Source organism: Fukomys damarensis, unplaced genomic scaffold (assembly GCF_012274545.1).
Source record: "Fukomys damarensis isolate Sample0158 unplaced genomic scaffold, DMR_v1.0_HiC HiC_scaffold_39, whole genome shotgun sequence".
Classification (NCBI taxonomy): domain Eukaryota; kingdom Metazoa; phylum Chordata; class Mammalia; order Rodentia; family Bathyergidae; genus Fukomys; species Fukomys damarensis.
Genome location: NW_022900951.1, coordinates 10,189,683 through 10,212,952, shown reverse-complemented (window position 1 = coordinate 10,212,952; position 23,270 = coordinate 10,189,683). Strand labels below are relative to the sequence as shown.

General features: G+C 43.7%; 2 protein-coding genes across 6 annotated transcripts in view; one reads left to right on the top strand and one right to left on the bottom strand.

The window, feature by feature from the left end:
* Gpm6b (glycoprotein M6B) overlaps positions 1–14,267 on the top strand; it is a 41,227-nt gene extending 26,960 nt beyond the window's left edge. For 2 of the 4 annotated variants that reach the window (XR_778329.2, XR_778330.3), the window contains 6 exons: positions 865–1,021; positions 5,342–5,513; positions 7,963–8,036; positions 8,978–9,043; positions 10,525–10,840; positions 12,074–12,152. Coding sequence is in view for 2 of the 4 variants with exons in the window: in XM_010613946.2 (XP_010612248.1) it covers positions 865–1,021; positions 5,342–5,513; positions 7,963–8,036; positions 8,978–9,043; positions 12,074–12,223 (619 nt within the window). In the remaining 2 variants the exon portion in view is untranslated. Of the gene's footprint in view, positions 1–864; positions 1,022–5,341; positions 5,514–7,962; positions 8,037–8,977; positions 9,044–10,524; positions 10,841–12,073 lie in introns of all 4 variants that reach the window. The other 2 variants (XM_010613946.2, XM_010613947.2) reach the window with 1 other exon arrangement.
* A 1,540-nt stretch (positions 14,268–15,807) lies between these two features.
* Positions 15,808–23,270, bottom strand: part of Ofd1 (OFD1 centriole and centriolar satellite protein) — a 34,344-nt gene continuing 26,881 nt past the window's right edge. For both annotated transcript variants that reach the window (XM_033760441.1, XM_010613949.3), the window contains 6 exons: positions 22,688–22,788; positions 20,949–21,068; positions 17,626–17,783; positions 16,776–16,928; positions 16,217–16,284; positions 15,808–15,957 (listed from right to left, as the gene is read on the bottom strand). In XM_033760441.1, coding sequence (XP_033616332.1) covers positions 15,915–15,957; positions 16,217–16,284; positions 16,776–16,928; positions 17,626–17,783; positions 20,949–21,068; positions 22,688–22,788 — 643 coding nt within the window. In that variant the 3' untranslated portion in view covers positions 15,808–15,914. The remainder of the gene's footprint in view (positions 15,958–16,216; positions 16,285–16,775; positions 16,929–17,625; positions 17,784–20,948; positions 21,069–22,687; positions 22,789–23,270) is intronic.

Here is a 23,270-nt window from a genome sequence, read left to right as displayed (position 1 = left end):
GTTTCTCTATTACAGTAAAAAAAAAAAGCAAGAATGAATTTTTATGCAATAATTGTGAAACGAAGAGGGGCTGGGGAGGTTCTAAGGGAGGGATCAAACCAGAAAAGGGGCTCAAGTGCAAACTCTGGGTGGAGAAGGGCTGTTTAGCAAGGTGGAACCTGGGAAAGGTGTGCTGATTTCATTTCAAAGTGATGGCGTTCCAAAAGGAGCTCAAATTGCTGAGAAGCTTTAAAAAAATGCCCATTCCTCACACAAGACCAATGAAGTCATAATCTCTGGGCATGAGATACATCCAGGTGCCAGCTTTTACAGTTTCAATGGGCAGTTGAAAATCCTTTCCTGTCACCTGGGTCTGTGTCCACTGCCGCAGGACAAACTTACTTGTGAATTAATTTTCTGTAACTCTTGAGGCACACACCTGTAATCCCAGCACTTGGGAGGCTGAAGCAGGAGGATTGCCTCAAGTTTGAGGCCAGCCTGGGCTACATAGTGAGTCCAAAGCCAGCCTGAACTACACAAGTAAAAGCCTGCCTCAAAAAAAACCACTTGACATACTATTGTTTATGTATAGGGATCTCATTGCAAAGCCACCTGCCCATGTTACTTCTTGAAGAGGACCTGAGTGCATGCTTAGTTTCATCTGAGTGACATTAACCACCAGGTCTGTCCTGGAAGTCTTTGGATATGGCAGAAACATGCTGTCCATTGAGCTGTAGTTCAGATGCTGGCTCTGTCACCGAGCATCCTTGGATGAGTAACTTGACTCCTCAGTGCCTGTGTTCTGCACAAAATGAGGATTCTGCCTTTCATTGCTCAGGACCAGGAGGTGAATTCACATTTCAAGATCTCTACTTGTGTGCGCAGGATACAGCTGATGCAGTATGTCATCTATGGAATTGCGTCCTTTTTCTTCCTGTATGGCATCATTCTGCTGGCAGAAGGCTTTTACACCACAAGCGCCGTGAAGGAGCTGCACGGAGAGTTCAAAACCACTGCCTGTGGCCGGTGTATCAGCGGGATGGTGAGTGGGAGCCTAACCCTCCCCGTGGGCTGTGCCTGCACAAACTGCTCTTGATGGGGCAAAAAAAACGCATGAGCTACTCCTACCAGAGTTCATGATGCAAATATTGGTCTTCCCAGGGTGCGGCTAGCAACATGCAATCCTCCTGTATGATATTCTGATAAGTTAAAACTTATGGCTGGGAGGATCACATCAGACAGTTCCCTTAGTGACATGAAGATAATAAGGGTACTGGAGATTTTCCACACGTAAATTTCCCACTAGAGAAGATCGCTCTCCTTTCTCACTGTTTCCCTTTGTTCGTCTTTGAATGTTAGTGGCCATGAAGACATGCATGTCCTATGTACCATACCAAGCATTAGCTGGACTTTAGTCCCTAAAGGTATGGGAATTAAAGCAGGCTCTTCCCCAGGAGCTTCCAGTCTAAGACAGGGACAGCAAATAGTGGCCTGGGTGTCACATTCGGCCTCCTGTCTCTTTTTAGGTAGCTTAAGATCAAAGGATGAATTTTATGTCTTTAAATGACTGGGAAAAGCCAAGCAAAAATTACAGTTTAACTTGGAATGAACACTGGCAGGTAGCCCTGCCAATCCATTTGCATCTGGTCTCCAGAGGACAACAAGTGTTACAAATAGCTAGCGAGCCAGGTGGTACACACCTGTAATCCCAGCACTGGGGAGGCTGAAGCAGGAGGATTGCAAATTCGAGCCCAACCTGGGCAATTTAATGACTCAGTGAGACTTTGTCTCAAAATAGAAAGTGAAAAAGGGCCTGAGGATGGAGCTCCATATGAAGGCACTTGGTTCAATCCCCAGTACAAAAAAGAAAAGAAGATGCTGCATCACGAAAGGAAAACTGGCAGTGGATTGAACCTAGGGGGAAAGAAGCATGTGTGAGGATTGATTTGGGCCACACAAAATCGAGGGCTCTTTTAAAGACATAATATTTGTTGCTAGGGATGTAGCTCAGCGGTGCAGTGCCTGCCTGGCAAGCGCGAGGCCCTGAGTTTGATTCCCAGTACCAAACATGAGAACAGACAAGACAAGACGTAATAGTTGTCTCTTGAATTGGAGTTGATAACGGCATATTCATGTCAGAATGCCTCACAAGCAGCTGGCTGTGTTGGTGTGGCTTTTGAACGATGGTCAGGTATAAACGAAACATTTTGGGATTCGAGTGAGGCTTGCTTCGACCTTCTGCTAAGAAAGACAAGATGTCACCGCAGGGCCCCGGCTCCTTGGGGTGCCCCAGTGAGTGCCGCTATCAGTGAGGATAGTGCTCAGTGAGCTTCTCTCGGAGCTCCAGGCGAGTCCTCCAGGTCTCCTCCTGCTGCCTGGGGTGGGACCCCATAGTCCAGGCTGGGCCCTGTGACACCATGCGGAGTAAGCTACTCCAGGTAAATGTGAGGATGATGTGGGTGGGTGCGGCCCCAGGCCCAGAAGAGCTGACAGGAGCCGCCCAGCTGCTGCTCCGCCAAGCCCTCCGCTCCTACTGTATTTCCCTATCTGTGGCTACAGGGCAGTAGGGCCACAGAGAGGGAAGGCACTGCTGTGTGGTGTGAGATCGGGAGGGCTTTGTGCTGGGGCGGAGCAAAGGAAGGGGCTTCATGTGACATCTAGGAAAGAGGAACTGGCAGGAGCAGGATAGGAGGCTTGAAAAAGAGGGGGTACTCCAGGGCCACTTGAGTGAGCAGGCTGAAGGGAAAGGTCTGGAGGAGGAGCAGGAGGGGGAAAGCACTGCTTGGGAGGAGAGGCAGAGGCCAGATCAAGCAAGGCCTTGAATTCCAGGCGAGGTGTGAAATTAAGAGACAAGTTGGGGAGTGATGGGATGGGGTACAGCAAGAGCGAGATCTCCAGGCCCTGGAGGCTCAAGTGGGCAACTGTGGAGGTGCGCACTAAGCTCAGGCAAAGAGGGTGGAGGACAGGGGACAGATTCAAAGACTGAAGGGCGGTGGGCTCCAGGCATGGCCGGGGAATGAATGCCAAATCTCTGTCTCGGCCAATGTGCCAAGGGGGCTGCTTGTTACAAGGGTTCGATGTGACACATCAGGGCTGGACACGGCTGTGTTGCATGGAGGCAGAGGTGACTGAAAGTGGCCCATCTAAGAGCAGTGGTTGTGAACAAGACCATGTAGAGGAGGTTTGAGGAAGGAGAGGCCTAGGGCCCAGTGCCATCCACTGGGTAGTCCGAGGAGAAGGGGACCTGAAGGAAACCAAGGAAGATCAGCCAGGGAGGCAGTAAGGCCTTGGAGTGCAAGGAAGGAGCAGCAGCCAGTGGTGCTCCTCAGGTGCCCAGATCACTGCACAGGCTGTGGCCAATGGCACCCGAGGCCGAGATGGCCTCCCCAGGGTCCATGGAAATGTCCAGGTTGCCCGCTATGCCATCCTGATCACTGTGTAGCTCCCTGGGCCCCCGCCAGCCGCCGCTGCCATTTTGAGCCATTTGGCATGATCTCCCACTCTCTTCTGTACCACTGGTCTCCAACAGGGCCTGGCCCAATCCTCAGCCCCCAGCTGAGGACCACCAGTAACATGCGGCTAGGAGTGTCACAATCTGACTGAGGGTAGTGGGGCTGTGACCACTCCTCCTGTTGGGGACCATAGGCCCAGCCTTGCCTGGCCCCTGTTGCTCCTTGGCACCTTTGCCTCCTCCCCGTGCATTGCATAAATGTGTGAACAACAACAGTCCTTGCAGGACAAGTAGTAGTCTCCACGGGGAGCATCACTTCCTGGCATTTCAGACAAACATGTTCCTACCGGGACAAAACCAGGCCCCTCAGTTCTGTGTTGATCTGAACCTCCCTAGTCCCAAATAGGACTCTCCTTGCCCCTTAGCATTTTAAGGTCAGGTTCACAGGACAACGGAGGAGTGGGACCAATGGTGCCAAGCCTTGCTCTCTCCACTCTTTGAGGGTTGGGGGGGTCACACCCAGGAGGTCACTGAGAAGGCAGCTCTGAATGCTGGTGGCCGATGGGACAGGAACAGCCTCCAGTGCTCTCTGCTGGGCACTGGCCTTCTGGAGCGCCAACCACCCAGAAGGGAAGGCTCACCAAGGCCAAGACTCAGCAGCCCCCTTTCAAGGCCTTGTGTTATTAGAAAGACTGCAAAGGTCTTTTGTTTGCTTGTTTTGATGAGGAAATAAAAAGCCACCCTACTCTGGAGCAGCCAGATCTTAAGCACTGAAAGGGGGGGGGTGGCCAATGAAATCTGCTGCTTTGAATATTTGTAGAAATGCAAATGCTTCCAACCCATAAATAGCCTTGAGAGAAAAGGAAAAAGTGCCTTGCTTCTGCAGTTTCCCAGGGTGACCAGGAGGGGGCAACCCATCCGAGACCGGCCACCTCCCACTGTCCAGGTGTCTCTGGCCACCATTAAAAAAAAAAAAGTGAGGTGCAATCCTCAGGTCTCCACCATTAGCTTGAAGAAAGAACAGCCAAACCTGCCCACGCCCTGTGGGTGCATGTTCTGAGAATAGATATACCACATGTTGGAGGCAGACTTTCAAAGCTCTGTGAAAATTGGTAGCCGGGGCCAGTTATGAAGAAAGTCAAGCGCTAGGGTTACATTCTTCCTGCGATCACCCATAGCAACCTGTGGGTGACAGCAAGGAACTTGTCCCTAAGCCACTGCTCTGCTTGTGGGGCGCTTTGAATCTCAGAGATGAAAGAAAATTAGAGGGAAACAAGTGCCAGATCAGGTTCACTGGGCATTCAGCTTGTGTTCTGGACTGTTGGAACTTTTGATAAAGGTTCAAGCATCTAGTGCTTTAGAAATTTCACAGCTCAGGAGACTAGCACGATTGCTCTCAAGAGAAGGCTTCCCATAGCAATTGGTGTACCCACATGTATAAAGGTAAGTTTTGAGATATTAACAGGGTGCTCTGATTCAGGACTTTGCAAAAGAATCTGGACCCTGTCCCGTGTTAGATAGGAGGCAGTTTTGGGAACTGATGTTTAGACAGAGTACCTCTTGGGAAGCTCTGTCATTAATTAGCCCTGTGACCTTGTGTGGATAGTCACCTCTTGGAGTCTCATGTTCTTCATGGTTAAAAACAGGGACCTGAAAGGCCTCCAAGTTCGCTTCTGACATTCCCATTCTGGAATCCTCTATGTGGAGCACAGCCAGCTCTGGCTTCCCTGCACTCCTACTCTGTGCTGGTGTTTCCTTCTTGCTGCCACAACTGGGTGGGGTCTCAGAATGCAGCCTGCATCCCACAGGGTCAGGACTGGGCCCGGAAATGCACAGCCGATACTTCCACTGAGAGATGCACCTGCCTGTTTCAGTGACGATTCTTTCTCCTTCCTTTTGTGTTTGGCCTAGTTCGTCTTCCTCACCTATATGCTTGGCGTGGCCTGGCTGGGTGTGTTTGGTTTCTCGGCAGTGCCCGTGTTCATGTTCTACAACATATGGTCAACTTGTGAAGTCATCAAGTCACCACAGACCAATGGCACCGCGGGTGTGGAGCAGATCTGCGTGGATGTGCGACAATATGGTACTTTCTCTTCTGCCCCTGCCCGGTGACTCTCTATGCTTTTGTGCACATGCCTGGGCCTTGTTTAGTACAGGGGCATCTTTTTAATAGGCTAGACTTGTCTTAGCCATCCTGCCGAGTAGTTTATGCTCTTTCCCTCAATCTGCTCAGTTTTCTGGATGAAAGCACCACTTGGGCTTTTTACTTGCTGGTGGGTATCATTCAAGATTTTGTTATACTTGCGGTATTTTCAAGTGAGGTGTGTAGTTAAAGAAGCTTGTTATAATGCACAACTACTTTATAATGTGATTCAATCAAAAAGACTTCTGGACAGCCACCCTAAAAATATTATGTACTTTACTTTCTTCACTTTATAACTGACTTTTCATATAAAACAATATTGCACACATTATATAACCCAACTAATTTTTGCACATCTGACTCTTTAAATCGAGGTTTTAAATAACCAACTGTTTAAACCCCATCCCCGCTGAAAAATGCAATATATAAAATCCATATGGACCTGAGAGTTCTCAGGATGTAGTCTGTGAAAGCTGCTTTCAGCTGTTGGAAACCAGTTCAAATGGTTTCTCTAGTGAATGGGTTCCTCACAACAGGGGGCTAAGGTTGGTTCCTTGTGACAAGCCACACAAGGGGCCATTGGCTCTGACTGTCAATTAATTTGGGACTCAACTTCCCTGCTGAGTGAGAGAAGGCAGCATCCTAAGGAAGGAGTCTAATTATTGCTTCCGGCCAGGATGGTAGGAAGTCTGTTCTTGGCAGAAACAGGACAGAAAAGGGCTTTCATTAGAATCAAAGAGGAAATAATTGACCTTCCTGAGCTTTTCTGAAGAGAGATGACCATTTCAGTTTTGCTGCTTGTTTTTCTCATGTGGTTTATTCTCAGCATCTTATCTTAACATAATAGGAAGCTCACCAAAAACCACCCAGTGGACTAATCTCTTCTCACAAAGATCTGGGCCTATCTACTTTGTTCTTTGTGATGGATTTAAAGTCAAGACTGAAGTTGGTTGTCAAAGCATGTGTTAAAGAATATATAAAAGTACATCGTTTCCCTAGTCCTTAAAAATAACTATTTTTGCCACAGATTCTGATGATTAATAATCATCTTTTTAAATCATGTGAATTTTCCCAACCAGTTATTCTTGAAATCAGTGGTTTCCCATCCTTCCCATGCATATTTATTCTTGGCCTGGGTCAGGGATGGAGGTAATAAGGTTATGGGCTTTTTTGTTTTTGTTTTTGAAGTACACCTTCCTTACCTGCTGGGAGAAGTGTGAACTGAGCCATGCCGAATATATAAGCGCACACCTTTACATCACAAGGGGGAAAAGAGCATCAGCCCAGCGAGAACTCTCCCTGCAGAAGGGACTCAGAGTTATAGCGACAGACACACCATAGACTGTGCTTCTACCCTCTGGGGGTATAAGACATGACGTTTTTTCTTTTTCTACATTCCCAATTTGATTTTCAAGCCACAAGTGTTTCCAACACAGACATACAAAATATAAATCCAGAATTTATTGGATTCCAATGAACATAAACTACTCTGTCAAACTGCCATGAAAGTGTCTGGGTGTGTGGTGTCAGTTTTGGAACTTACCCGACAGTGGGCCACAGACCCCAGAGCTCACAGCGTGAGGTAATGCTCTATGGGGGCGGACACCCTGCAGTTGTTCAGCTATAGTGTATAAATTAATTCACTGTAGGCAAAATCTAGCATTGAAAATCAATTCTTACAGATATCAACTCAGCTGAAAAAAAGCACAATCTGTGGGGGGAAATACCAAGCTGTTTGAATCTCTCGTGGAATAGTTGACTTTGTTCCTGCCCAAAATGCCAGTTCTGCAGATGGCAGATACCTCAATTGTTGATGAGTAACACAGCCCACAGTTGTGCTGTAACTGACATCCAAAGTGGTGAGGTCTGTAGCTGGATATGGTGGCACACACTTTTAACCCCAGCATTTGGGTGGCTGAGGCAGGAGGATCACAGTGAGTCCATGAGCAGCCTGGGCCACACAGTGGGGAAATAGACTACTAAGTGAGTCCCTGTTTCAAAAGAAAAAAAAAGTGGTGAGGTCTATTAAGAACATGAGATTGAGCTTGGCATGGTAGTACATACCTGTAATCCTAGCACTCTGGGAGGCTAAGGCAGGAGGAGCCCAAGTTTTAGCACAGGTCAGGCAACTTAGTGCCTTGGTGAGAACCTGTTTCAAAATTTAAAAAAAAATTTTAAGGGTGGGGATGTAGCTCAGTATTGCCAAAATAAGTTGATAGATGAGATTAGATAAAATAGATAGCTTGGCTATGGATATAGCTCAGTGGTAGAGCACATGCTTAGCATGCCTGAGTCACCAGGGTTCCATCCCCAGCACCTCCCCCGCCCCATAAAGAACCAAAACAATGAGGCATTAGTCTGTACTGATCTGTTGGGATTCACTTTGCAGGTATCATCCCTTGGAATGCTTTCCCAGGAAAAATCTGTGGCTCCGCCCTGGAGAACATCTGCAACACCAATGAGGTAAACCTACTACAGCTCAGAGGGCTCACACATGCTGCCGGTGCACGTCAGGCTGAGAAAGAGGGCTCTGCTGGCTGGGAAGAGCAAGAGAGATGGTCAGAATGCTATTAAGCAAAGCTCCTTTCAGCAGATGTAACACGTGTTAATTGCACAACTCTGTGGGGTTCGCTGTAACGTTCCCATATGTGTATGCCCACTCTTGTGAAGTCTATGTAACTCACTATTCAAGCACTTTTGACCTACAAATATGGTCGTTTCATATCAGTGAGGGTCCTTCGGCACTGGTGGTGAGCTTTTCCTTTGGGCAATCATTTAAGCGATCTCAGACTTGCAAATCTGAGGATTAATTCACAGAAAAAATTGTTTAAGTTAATTTTTGTAGAGAAGATTCCCCTATATTCGTGCGTATACCAATTTTTAATTAAAGGCCACAGTTAAGTATTATTTCAAGAATGACTAGCCTTCATTTCTATTTTCATTCATCCTTAATTAGCACTATATTGTAACACCTTGGTTTACACTGTCTCAACCCTAGCCTATTCTTCAGTTATGGGCTTCTGTTTATAGGAGCTTGCATAACTAAGAACATACCAACAATGCGCTTTCTAGAAGCAGTGACTTACAAAAACATTCAGCCCTCCCTCTGTGGCTTGTCAGGCTGTACATCCACAGCATAGACTGGCTTGAGTCATGCTGCACGCCACAGTCATCCAGGCCCAGTATAGTGTACGACGGCCAAGGCTTGGCCCCAGCGTTCAAATATCGGTCTGGGGTGCAGCCTCGGCATCAGAATGTTTCTAAAGCTCCCCCCATAATTCTAACCTGCAGCCCAAGCTTGCAGAGCACAGCTGCAAAGAAGGCCATGGACACACTCCAGAACACACGTAGGCCATTTCCTCCCCCCGCCAAAATGCTTACGCTGGCACCCTGTTCTTTCCTAGTTCTACATGTCCTACCACCTGTTCATTGTGGCCTGCGCCGGAGCTGGTGCCACCGTCATTGCCCTGGTGAGTAACCACCCCAGGACCGCCCTAGTCTAGCTCTCCTCATCCCCCAGCCTCTAAATGACAGATTTCCCTTCCAGCTTCTACCAGCCTACAGAAGCAAACAGTCCTGCCACTCAGCCGTGGCTGTCACCTGTGTAAACTTACCGCATGTCTAGTTTGCAGGAAGTACTAGTGGCTCTCTTGGCACAAACTGTAGGCGATGTGATTTGGACTCTGTAGGAAGAAGAAAGTGTTCCTACACCTGTCAGCTAGGCCTAGCATAGTGCCTTGTTGCATTCAGCACATAGTTTCATGACTTCATTCATAGGCAGACGCTCAAAGAAATCTTTGACTTCCAAATGGAAAATGCATGTGTATGTACACTAGACATATATAGTTGACTTCATTATGTATAGTAGCTATGTTCTATAAAGCCACTTCAAATACAAGATAGTGACAACTAGGCAAATACAGGGCAGGGTTCCTGTGAGCCTTTGCTCATAGCACTGTCACCAGCTTGGCCCTACATAACCTGTGCCTTGGTGTACACATCTTCTTTAGCACATATTGCTGGCTCATTACGATTTAATTCATGGTCAACAGCACTGTCACTCAGGTCTGAATGACACTTCTCTAGCACACACATCATAGCCTTCTCCTGAGCCATCACAAAATCAACAAAAATCACAACCAAATGGCACTAAATATCCCTCCAGAAGAACACATTTATAGCCTGAGCACCAGGGTGGCTGAATGCCACCTTGTTCAGCTTCAGCTAGGAGTGTGCGCATGGCATTAGATGACTCAAACCTTCCAAAGCCCTCTGCGTGTCCACTCTCCCCTGAGAAAGTGCCCTGCATAATGGTTTGGTGGTTCCACATTTTAGCAAGTAGGCAAACTTGAGATCTGAAATGAGGAGGACCAACTGTGTGAACACACAGCCATGTGTGTGTAAGTTGACAGGGTGTGGTTTGTGATTTGAAGGAAACCAATTAAGATCTATAAAGCAAGGGGACATCTCAGCTGCTTGGAAATAAAGTCACTCCAGGTTTTTCTAGCCACTAGTTTGTTCCCTCCCATGACAGTCTATGAAGAAAAGCAGCCTATGCAGCCCAGTGGTGACCTGTTCTCTTGGCTGAGCAGTAGGCTGGAAGCAGGCTAATCGCTGCTGAGCAGGCAGTTGGAGAAAGAGGAGAAGAAATAAAAGCCTTGAGCTTCAGTCTTTCCATGCTGCTGACAAGCTCTCCATCTTGTTATTCTTGATACACAGCCCGGGCTTTTTACAAGCTTATTGAGGGCAGAGCCAAGAACTGAGATTGTGTGTGTGTGATGAGGAAACGTTTGTGTGTGTGCTACATGTGAAAAACATCTGTTGTGACTGCAAGTGGGGAGAACCACCATAGACTATGGGCTGACACCTGTCCCTGCCCAAACTTAGAAGTGTCACAACATTGGCCCTCACTGCCTGTATCTTACTATCCTGTTTTGTTCTCTTTCACCAGCTGATCTACATGATGGCTACTACATATAACTATGCGGTTTTGAAGTTTAAGAGTCGGGAAGATTGCTGCACTAAGTTCTAAATTGCATAAGGCCAATAAGGAGCTTTAGAGAGCTCTACTCCTATAGCATGAATATCACTGACACTCCAGACTAAAGCAGAGTCTAAGTTTCTGCAGTTTTGTTACAGTAATTTGTAAACAGCTTCAGTTAACTCATTTTGCATGGTAGAATAAAGTAACTTTACTGTACATGAATTACAAAATAATGAGATCTGCCTATTTCTCCATTTTGGAAAGGATTCAGTTACTGACATTGGTGAGCATCCTTTGACAATAACTTTCTTGAAAGTCTTTGAGCAGAATCTCTAAATGAAGTATTAATGCTTTGGCACACTTGCATTTTGTTATTTTTGCTTGCTTGATCACGAGTTTCAATGATGCAAGAGAAATGTTTTAATTAGGATTTTGTTCTGTCAGACTCTTAATAGAAAATATTTTGCAAATATATTTTAAATTTAAGGTTTTTATGATGGCATGGTTCAGTAGCAAATGTCCCCTTAAAATCAGATGAAAATTTGAAGGGGTGTCACCCATTTCTCTCCAAAAAGGATTTCTATATATACATGTGTGTGTATATATATACATACATATGTATACACACACACACACACACACACACACAATTTTTCCCCCTAACAATCATTTCTTTAGAACCCACCAAATTGGAAACCTTACATTATTGTCTTTTGGTGAGTGGTGACTACTTTCTCATAGCTGGTTCTCAAACTGCATGAATGATTTTAACAGTAAGAGAAATTGGGCGCTGATCTTCAGGTTTCAAATGCATTGAGAAGGAAGTAGGAAATGGAAGGAAATTGAGATGTAGATTTATTTGCAGGAAATATGAGGAAAAATAAATGGGAAAGAAGTTGTGTGCCACACTAACTCTAGAGAACAAGGATTTTTACATTTTGTGAAATAATGGCAGTAATAAAATGAAAACTGTAGTTTCACTACTAAAATTTTGTTAACATAGAGCCTGCATGTTTTACCTATAGTTCTTGATTTTGGTTTTGACATTTTAATTTTTTCCATGTTAAATATGTAGATTTTAAATTATTTACTGGAAATAAACACTGTTCACACTTTTAGGCCTTCGGGGGAATTGATTTTTATCCACAGGCTGAAAAGATCTCTGCGCTGCATTCACTTAGAACAAACATGTTTCTCAACTTCTGCGTTAGTCTTTACAATTACCCTCAAAATGGTAAAAAGCACCCTCTCGTATTTCATTTTTGCTTTTTCTTAACAATAACTTTGGCCATTTCTCCCCAATTTGCTCTACTGGTGTACTAACTTTTCTCCAGCCTTTTAATACGAAGCACACTGTTACAGCATGCTCTCAGCATCTGGCAGCTCCGCGAGCAGAATGAGTAGCTCTGAGTATTAATTCTGCCCCGTCCCAGTCAAGCGCGTCTAATCTGACTAGCAGCTCGCTTTTTGCCTTCTCACGTGCTCACTAGCCATCATGCTCACCCTTCTTTTCCAGATCCACTTCCTCATGATACTGTCTTCTAACTGGGCTTACTTAAAGGATGCAAGCAAAATGCAGGCTTACCAGGATATCAAAGCAAAGGAAGAACAGGAACTGCAAGATATCCAGTCTCGATCAAAAGAACAACTCAATTCTTACACATAAATGTTTGCCACAGTGTTTCAGCCAACGAATTTACAGCTCTGACAAATCATCAGACAGCTGCCCTGCAGTAAAGATGTGTATCCCACCAAACAAACTCATGTAGATGTACCGACATTTCACGGTCTGTCTCAAGCTGCTGGGATGTATCTCTAGGAAAATCTTCCAGTGGGTAAATCTTTTTCTTTAGAACAAACGTGGGAGGTTTCATGTTAGCCATTTTAAAAGGCAACACTTTGACAAAAGATTGTTCATCTGGGCCTGGGATTTAGCTCAGTGTTTCGGCTGCCTGCCTGCAAGTGCAAGGTCTCGAGTTCCATCCCCGGTACCCCCCCCAAAAAAAATTGTTCATCCTTTTGAAATTTGTGGCATGCACCTACTTATTGCTAGAGTGATCCTACCAAGGTAGGTGATGATGCCCTACTTCCTTGGTAGGGACCAGTGACATGCCAACATCTAGGGATGTGACAGTAAATTCACATATGCCATCCATCCTCAAGTAAACATTATCTATATAGGAAAAAAATGGAATTGGTGTGAAGTTCCATTTCTGAAAGCTAACATTAGTCAAACTTTGACACACATCAAAGATAGTGTGATTCTTAAAATTAACTTTTTAAAAAATTAGCACTCCGTCAAGTCTAGATCCATTAATTTCTTGAACCAGTAAGAAATCTATTTTTCAGTAATGCTAAAATGAGCTACAACAACTCTGTTGAACTTACCATTGAAGAATCTGGGTTCTGATTTATTAAGCTTTCCAGAGTCAATTTTGTAATAGACTCCATTTTAATAAAATAATGATCCAGTTATCATCATTCTTCTCTGGAAGTAAATGTCAGCTCTGCCTTAATGAGTATTTATTTGCTTTAAATTTCTAAGAATTTGTATTATAATAGACCCCAAAATCCTTCACAGAATTTTGTTCCATAAATATTTTTAATTAAGAAGTGTTACCTTATTAAAATGACCACCATTCTAAAGCATTTTTAAGTGGTCTGGAAAGTGAGTTTACAGTTTCATACCAGCTATCTAAAACCTAACTACAAACTGACCACAGACCTCTAACCTCCTACTTTTATACACTTGAATACGTAAGTAAATTAGGGCTGGTATTTATTTCTTTTTTGTTTCCTTATCTCAAACTTAGTTTCCTGGATTAATAATGTTTGATGTTCAGCAAGAAAACTGCTTGAGTTTAAGCCATTTTCAAAAGAAACTTGCCTTCTAAATCATTGTGTTGCAGAACATTAAGTGACTGTAGGTACTGGGTATTAGTGATGGTAAACTTTGTGTTGTTCTTTTTGAAATGATCCACATAAATGTTGGGTGCATAAGTGCTTTTCAAAGGGGCTGCATATTATAGGGTTAACTGTGTATATTCATGTTAAAGAGTTAACTTGTGGTTTGGCTGTTTCCTGGATTTCAAAACGTGTACATGTGCAGAAATGTATTCAAATGAAAGGAAGCATACTTTTATCAAGATACTATTAAAATTGAACATCAAGTATAATATTTCATTTGGATTCTTTTTTTTAGTCATGCCTAAAAATGCCTATTTGGATTTGTTTTCTTAATTTGGAGAAGCTCTCTTCTATGTAGAACAGGTATTCCAAAGTAGCTTAGTGTTTTATTTTCCTGTTGCATGACAAACTTAAATATTCTTTCCAGCAGTGGCGGTGCTGTTTAGAGTTCAGTGTTCTAGAAGAACAGTGTTCTAGAAGAACAGTGTTCTAGGCAGTGTCTAAAGCCTAATTTTACTTTTCTAATTCTGGTAGCTATTACCAGGAATTTTCAAAAGTTTTGTTGACGTAGTCTAATATTTTTTATGTAAAGAGCATTAAATTTTGCTATGTATAAATTTTTGTAACCTAACAGTGAATCAATATTTTCTATCAGTGCCAAGGGCTTCTTGTAGTTCTATTCAAGTGTTACAATAAATATTTGTAGATAATAGTCAATACTTGTGTATGCTTATTTTAAAGATCTATTTAGGTGGAAATAGTTGTGGATGTACTAACAGTAATGAAATAAAGCTATAGCTTCATTCGTTTGCCTTTTTACCATACATAAATCCTATCTGTCTCTGTCCTCAGTATGGTGTCATTTTTAAATATGCATAATATTTCACATTTGTGTAGAAATCTAATCTATAAGAGCTAGATGTTTCATTTCTGACAGAAATCTCTCTTCAGCAAGAGCAATTTGAGAAAATATTGTAACTCACTGGGCTGCAGTTTACATAAAATGGAGCACTTTATAGATCTTTGGAAAATACAGGATTTTTCTGACTAGCTTCTCCAATAAATAAAGATCATATACCTACAAAATTAACACAAGGCTCAATCTTTGGTAAAGAAGAAACAACAGGGAACCTTAATAAGGGGCACATATCACTGGCTCATCTTCAAACCTAAAATATAAAAGCCTAGTGAAACATTTATTCGGGAATATAACAGTGACTCGCAGAGCTAAATTTGTTATGTAGGGTTTAATTTTCTAATGTTTTAAAACTACTTATCTGTTGGTGTAATTATGTATTTGGATTTGCTACATATGACCTTTCTTAGTGAGGACCAGCTTTTGTCACTATTGACACAGTGACATTTCTAAATGAGGTGCTGACTCTGGATCATCGCCCTTCACTCACACATGGCGGATAACAGGAGCCCAATTAGCCTGCTATTTGTCACACCGCTTATTACCTTCTGTTTAGTAGCATTTTGTGTAATTATATGTCACACGAATAAACTGTAAATAATGGTTCGGTAAGATCACAAGCAGTCTCTTTAATTGTTGATAGCAATCCTGCTAGCATATTTAGGAACCTCTGGAAGGCAGAGATTTTTTTTCCCAGTGATGCCTTATAAAACTTAGGTTGTAGGAGATGAAAATGAAATCAAGAGTTATAAGGGAGAAGCCTACTTGTTTAAAAACAAGACTTTTAAGTCCATTCACTAAAAAGAACAACCAAAGATTCCACAATAAAGATGCTGTCTCAGTCTATTTCTGCTGCTGTAAGAAAATACCTTAGACTGGGTAATTTATAAAGAAATATATTTCTTACTGTTTTGGAGACCGGGAAGTCCGGGATCAGGACACTGCCAGGTTTGGTGAGGGTTGGGTTGGGTCTTGGCTTCCAAGATGGCACCTTGAGGAATGAGTCTTCACTGTCACCTCAGGGTTTAAGTCCCAGCACGGGAATTTTGGAAGGACACATACATTTAAACCACAGCTAGTGCCAAGAGTACTATTTCTGGAGTCTAGAATGGAAAAATGTGTGTCTACATGCAGAGGGATACCTGAGGGTGCCGGGGAAGATGGGCCTTGTTTTACCCGCAGCAGCCTGACTCCGGGGACAGGGAGTGCACACATCTTACACTTTCCAAATGTAGGCCTGGAGTTTGACCAACAAGGTAAGTTTTCAAATAAGTAGAACCTAAGACAAAAAATGGGGAGGGAAAAAGTTCATTTGAGTGTAATGAATAAGAAAATCTACAGCTGAAGAAGGGATTTCATTTGACTAGGTTATTCTTGGTTCACACACTACAGTATCAAAATCAAAACACACAATACAAATACCACACTGGAGTGTACAGTTTTTATTGAGAATTTCTGTGATGACAAAGAAATATTTTAAAGGACCAGATTCTAGGTAACTTCATTGTTGTAAGAAGCTGGGCAGCTAGCATAATTACCAAATGTCATCTGGTTCTTCAGGAGAAAACCCTGTGAAACTAAAACAAAAATCAGAAATTTTAAAATTCACATTAAGTTTGCTATCTTCACAATACCTTCTCCCCTGTGGGGTCTCTGCCCTCGCTTATACTTGTATCAGGATCAATTTCACACAAGTTAAAATTCACAATAGATCATTTTTTTTTAGAAGTCAGTAATTCTGACTGCACAGTTTCTTAAAGGGAACCTGAAAATTTCCCTCGGCTGACAAAATAAGCAACAATGGTTTGCCTAAGGAACAGTTTGGGGAAACCATACCTTTCATCCTTGTCACTAGATGGCAGTGTATCCACTTGGGAGCTTTCTGGGAGGGTCTTTTTGGGGCTCTGACAATGGGTGAGGAAGGGGTTAGAAGTTAGGCATGATTTAATTTTATAAAACATGGATTTATCAAGAACTATTTTTGAAATATATATGTAATATGAATCTCAAAAAGAACTTTTTAGTGTAAAATTTAGCAAGCAGGTCAAAATAAACTATAATATACATTTTAACATCAAGAATTCAGACTGTCTCACAATGCAATTGTTATTCGGTGACAGATTTCTTTCTTGTTCTTAATAGGAGACACCAGAAACTACATAAACTTTGATAAATAAAAAGCTCTTCAATCTTTTGCCTCAGAAAAATGTATGAGATTTTGTTGAAAGAGTATGACATTTAAAAAGACTCAAGGCTCCCTTTAAACTATGGATTTTCTATGCTTTTAAACCTTTCTGTCTTTAGTTGAGGACACATACCTGCTTGCAGGTGACTCACAGAAGCCCTGGAAAACTCTACCAGCCCCAGAGCACAGGCCTAACCACAGCACATGCACCTTATCTGCATCCTGTTGCTCTTTCTTTTGCTGGATGATTTTCATGTACTTGTCTAAAGGATTTTCACTGGTTGCTGATTTTTCTTTCATTTCTTGAACACTCATTTCTAATTCCTTTTCCATCTCAATCTTCAGTGATTCTTCAATTATCCTCTATTAAAGAGATGGATGACAAAATAGGAAATATTTTCTTTTAAGTTCTTCAGTGTTTAAGAAATACACAGTAATATAATCCTGATCCTTTAGGTACAACCTGCATGCTGGAGAACTACAGATTTCAACTGAAGTCACTGCTGCTATCAAAGGGAGACCAACATGTTATCAAAGAAGGAGGGCACTCAATTGCCTCAGAAATATTCAATGGAAGATTAAGCAAGACTTGATGAGCAACTTAGTGGCCAGAGTAGTCCCCTCTGTCTAGGACCACGACCAGGCTATAGAAGGCAAAATGAGAACCACAAGGAGGAGAAAGGCCCTGGAAGCAGCAGTGGACTGGAGGCCTCAGCCGCCCCTGGCTCTCCTAGGCCCAGCTGGCTGACCTTGGGAGCTTGTTCATTAAATCTCATTTACAAAGGGATGTTCTACACCAAAGCATGGTCTCCTTCCCTCCTCCATGGGCTTGTTTTAAGGACCAAAAGAGTTGCATGCAAAAGCACTTTCCCAATTTGTCCTGTACCGTGACACTCACAGGATGTGTGTGACCCTACGCGGGTGTGCATTCTGCAGCCTTTCTCACTGCAGTACAACCACTTGAGGACAGGGATTCCTTTTTGGTCACCCACCTCTTCTCTGGCTTCAGGGTGCTACTGGCTCACCAACCCGAGCTCAAGATGCTTTGTGAATCGTTTACCCTTTCCTGATCCAGTTTCTCCAGCTCTCTTCGTTCCTTTTCCAGAGTCTCTCTTAGGTCACTCCGCCTATGTTCTTCCTTCTGCCTTTGTTCTTTAACATGCTGTTCCCACTTGTTTTCTTCTTTCTTATGTTCTCCACTTTGTTTCTGATCTGCACCTAACAAGATGGAAAAAAAAAGAGTGAGTAGCTTCCAGCATCAAGTTTTCCACACAAATGCAGGATCAGTTTGCAGGAAGGCCCCACTAGACCTGTCCCTGACTCTGTGGACCTGGCTTAAGCCCCCACCAGCAGCTAAGCACTGCATCACCCCTTTGACTTTCCCAAGATGAATACGAGGCACTTGCCCAGCAGACTCAAGTATCCTCCCTTCATGCTGTGTCTTCGCACCCTCTTCAGCCGTGCCCGCCCTCCTTCAGCCTTTCCACTGAAATGCTGCATTCGATGTCAATCTGCCCCATCTTCAGGACCCTGACAAAGCCAGTGGTCTCACATGGCAGTTTACAGCCCGTTTTTCCTCCCATAAAGATGCTTACGTCTCCTGCCCTCAAAAAGAAGAAAACAAAGCCTCCAACATCCTCCTGTCACCCGTCACGTCACTATTCACTCCCTGTTTCTTTCCTACTGATGCTGGCCCTTACTGGGGTTTCGGTGACCACTGAGCAACAGTCACTCCCACATGTATTTCTCCAGTCCCAAACTCCTACCCGAGCCTTACACCCATGTTTCTAATGAGTTCCCTGTCATCAGCACATGGAAATCTCACAGCACTGGCTTCATTCCTAAACTTATGCCAGTCCTTTAATCATGTTCTTTCTAGGCTGGGCGTGACACATACCTGTAGTACCAGCTACTCAGAAGGATGTGAAGCACTCATGAGCACGTGAATTCCAGGTTAGCTTGGGCAAAGAACCAAACCAACACTCCCTATTCTACCCTTTGTCCATTAGGCAACTAGAGCTTGCAGATTCAACCTTCCAATGCTGCCTTCTCTTGCTTTCCCTGCAGCACTGAATAGCTGAGCCAATGCCCTCCCTGACATAAGGCTCTGCCTTGCAGCAACCATCAACATCAGCCCTCAGCATTTCCGGCAAGGCAGACATGGAAGTACATGCAGTACAGCATCTCTGCTAAGGCAGAGCCCAAACCCACAGCAGTCGGGGATCTGACAACCTGCCTCCTCCCAGGCCGATTGCCCACAATGCCCCCACCTTTGCACCAGAACCAGTCCATGTATTCCAGCCCACTCTGGTCCCTGCTTACAACTCAAGCCCATTCTGTGCCTTGGCCATCTCTGCCTCCTTACCCTGGGGGCTCCCTTGCTCCTGCCTTAGCTACAAAACTGGCCATGCTAGAGTCCCGACTCTCATGCCCCTCCTTTGAGAAACACACACTCCAACACCTGACCTGCAGGGTATCTTGCCCCTGCTTTGTCACCAACCACATGTACTTGCCTCTCCCACTTCTGTCCCTTCTGGGCAAGGCCCATATTTTAATTACTTGACTATTCCCTCGCACTCTTGGCACACGGCCCTATAAGGTTTAATCAAATCTCACCAAAGATGATTAAGCTGGCCTCTCTCTTTCAGCTATGTCCCATATCCTACTTTTTAAAAAACCTAAGCAGTGTCAATGAGCGGAAAACACCATAGGTTCACTAGAGGACTTCCATGCTTTCTGCAGTGCCTTCTCCAGAGTCTTCAAGAAGAAATGAACTAGTTTTACTACTAGGAGAAAGGACCCAGTCTCCTCTCTCTCCAACTTTGTAGTGAAATTAAAATACCAGGGGAGGCCAAGAATCATTTCTACAGGTGGACCTGAAGTGGCCTCCTTGCTGGTGGCTAAAGGTCCTTCCTAAACAGCACTGCTTTCTTTTATGGAACAGCAAGCTAAAAACGGGAATGCTGTTTGGGGTCATTAAAAAGAAGGGCTGCTCTTCTGCTCTGGGGTACAGTATGCTGCACCAGTGGGCTGGCATACAGAGGCTTCTTGGGACACAAGAGCCAAGACAGGCTTTTTTTTTTTTGGTATCAGGGATTGAATTCAGGTCCTTGTACTTACAAGGCAGGCAGTGGAACCTCTGAGCTAAGTCCCCAGCTAAGAGCCAAGATAAATATGGCCATTGGCACCTCAAAGACACCATATTCTGGCCTTTCACTTTCCCTTTATGTCCAGAGGAAGAGGTGAATTGGTAAGAAAATTCCACAGGGACCAAAGCCTAACAGCTGCTTACTAATGATCTCAACAGCCATCACTGTCAACTATATTACCATTCCCAGCTCCCTGCTTCCCACTTGCTCAGGCTGTGCCTGCAGCCACTGCCCTTCAGCTGGGGTAGCAGCTCTATCCTGGGGTCTTGGCAATGGCTTGGGGACCACTTGGCTCCCCACCCCAGATGCTCCGTGAGCAGCAGCTTGGTTTGGTTCCCTGCTGAATGCCCAGCCCCTAGGAGAGTAGCTCACACAGAAGGTTCTTGATCAAGTCTGGCTGATGGGTGCCTTCCAAGCAGATTTTCTGTGGTGTCAGAAAAAGCAACCCTGTGCTTTCAACCTCCATTGCTTCTTCAGTAATTCCTCATGTTCCTGAATGCTGTGACTTAAACCAACAAACGGCTACTAAGAGCCTTTGAGTTCGTTTAGGGCGTGACGCTGAACCCATGTATGGGGCTTTCCTCAAGTAAAGGCTTCAACCCTTTGGTATGAGGAGAAAAGGACCTGGCTGTTGGTGGAGGCCCGATGTCTCCTCAGCTCTGCTCCCCATGGGGGAGCCAAGAAGAAAGACACAGGGGCCACACAGGCAAAGTCTGCCTCCACTGACAAAGTTAGCGGAGTGTTATCAGCTTTTTGGAAGATTGAAATACAAAGTTTGGGTCCTAATTTCTTAAGACATAAGGGAAGCAAACAGAAAGAATATAAAAATGCCGCAATCACATTGAAGCTATGGAATAGGAGTTGACTATTATTGAAGTTTCTCACTATGATTTGCCAAGACCGTAAGGTACCTGTGGAATGCTTCTGTGTTCTGCCAAAGTCTCAGGTGGGCTGTCATGCTCTGAATAGGTTCAGACAAATTTTTAGAAAGCTGCTTTCCTGGAATACTAAACCAGAAGCTTTTCCTCACGAGCTTTTCCAAGCACCGTCTTTATCTGTTCACATGTGCAGTTACTTCACAAATGTCATTAACACAGATAACACTCCAACCCCAAGCCTTTGAATAACTTATGCTCTTAAAAAGCCTGTTAATCCAGAAGTTATTTCTAGAGACAGAAATCAGCATTCAGTCTGTGGCTTTGTTAGCTGCTGGAGTAGAGAAACACACACTTACTTTGGTTGTGATATGCGGGGGGTATGGTGGGCATGGCAGCTACAGCAGAGTCAATGTGAGGCATGTCACCAGCGGGGAGGAGCCCATCCTCTTCAAACTGCCTTGGCCAAGCCTTTGTATCTGCATGAGGTGGAGACAACATGGCCATGAGTCTGTCATGACAGAGGCGAAGGAAGGGGAAATGTGTGTGTGTGGAGGGTCTCATCATGGAGTACGGGAACCCCAGCTGAAGCCACCAGGTGTCATCTCTTCCACGATGCTAAGAGCTTCCCAACCACTTGCCACCATAGTCACTTCTCAAAGTGCTAGTGGTAGGGTTGAGTTTTATTTGTTTTTGTGGTGCTGGGGATGGAACCCAGTCAAAGTGTTTTTATATAACACGTCATGGGACAGTAATGCATGTACCACTGGTGATTCACACCCAAGGGAATGTGACACATTCAAATCAAGAGCCATCCAGCAGCGAGACACATAAATTATGGCCCCATCATGAATGTGTTAAAGGACCAAATGTGTTTACCAAGTTGGATTGTTACCCACTAGGAAAAATCAATCCAACAACAGAAAAATTCACTTGGCTCACTGATAAATCATTTGAATTCAATTTAAATATCAATGATTCAACACACTCCTTTTAAGGAGTGGGTTAAAAAGACTTCATAAAATTTACAAGCTCTCTCATTTAATTTTCCAAAATATGATAAATGATATTTGACAATGAAGTTTACAAAGCTAAATGATTTTATTCAAAAATTTCTCAGACAGGAACAGTGGCTCATGTCTCTAATCTAGCTATTTAAGAGGCTGAGGCAGGAGAATCATCAGCTTGAGGCCCACTTGGGAATTTAGCAAGACCCATCTCAAAAAAAAAAAAAAAAAAAAAATGATTCAACACACTCCTTTTAAGGAGTGGGTTAAAAAGACTTCATAAAATTTACAAGCTCTCTCATTTAATTTTCCAAAATATGATAAATGATATTTGACAATGAAGTTTACAAAGCTAAATGATTTTATTCAAAAATTTCTCAGACAGGAACAGTGGCTCATGTCTCTAATCTAGCTATTTAAGAGGCTGAGGCAGGAGAATCATCAGCTTGAGGCCCACTTGGGAATTTAGCAAGACCCATCTCAACAAAAAAAAAAAAAAAGAGCTGAGGGTGTAGTTCAGTGCTCCCCAGGTTCAATTCCCAGCACCACCTAAAACAAAGATTTTTTTAAGCTAGAAAGAGCCTGAGATGATGGACCCTACATCCTTATTTCACACTTACAAAGTGGGCTACAGGGTGAGACACTCCAGGGCAGGGCCAGAGCCAGGACAGCAGTTTCTGGACTCTGATTTTAAGATTCTGTCACATCCATTCTTTGAATGAGGATGGGATTTTCTAAATCTGAGCAATTAACAGAATGAGTATAGTTTAAATAACATCTCATAGTCCATAAAAAGGAAAAATTACTTAAATCCAAGGTAATCACAAATTTGGTAAATCAGGGATTCATTCATGAGTTTAGCTATAACCCTGAAATTGAGTCATCCTGACATTTTTATAAATGGTTCTCAGACACAACCCTGAAAAATCTCTGTGTCAGAAATATGAGGAAATATACTCTATTTGTGGTCTTACCACAAATGTCCGAATTTGTAACAGCTTTGCTTATACTAATGGCTATACTGTATTTCACTACAACTAAGCTTTTTATATTTTTAACTTATAAAAATCGGTACTTATATTTCAACTTACGTGTAAAAGACGGTTCAAATGCCTCGTTACCTTTGAAAGCTGGCTTGTCCAGATTTGAAAATTCACTTCTGTCTTCAACTTCTGTTTGTTTCTGATAAAGACTACATTGGAAGAAGAATAGTCATGAATGTAAAGTCTTAAGGTACAGCCCCAAAGCAGAGGGTGACAAAAATCCTTTTGTGGCTCAAGAAAATAATCCAGAAAACTCATTTTTCTTTGGTTTATACAGAAAGGCACAGTGGCACTGAGCAGTTGCCAGGCAGCAGGCGCAGTGTCAGAAGTTAATACGTGCTGACTCAGCTAGTCCTGCTCCACCTCAGCCCTGTGCAGACTCCCCTTCTGTCAGCAAAGGAGGTTGCACTCTCGATGCTACTCCTAGGGGCTTAGTTTTCCAATAACCACACATTTTTGAAAAAGATAAACTGTGCATGCCATCAGCACAAACTGGCTGAGGATGCAATATCCTAAGCCTGAGTGTACATCAAAGTGACTTAACCTGTTCTATGTGTGGGTCTTGTTTTACCTCTTGGCTTATTACATATACATACATACATACATGTGTGTGTGTGTGTGTGTGTGTGTG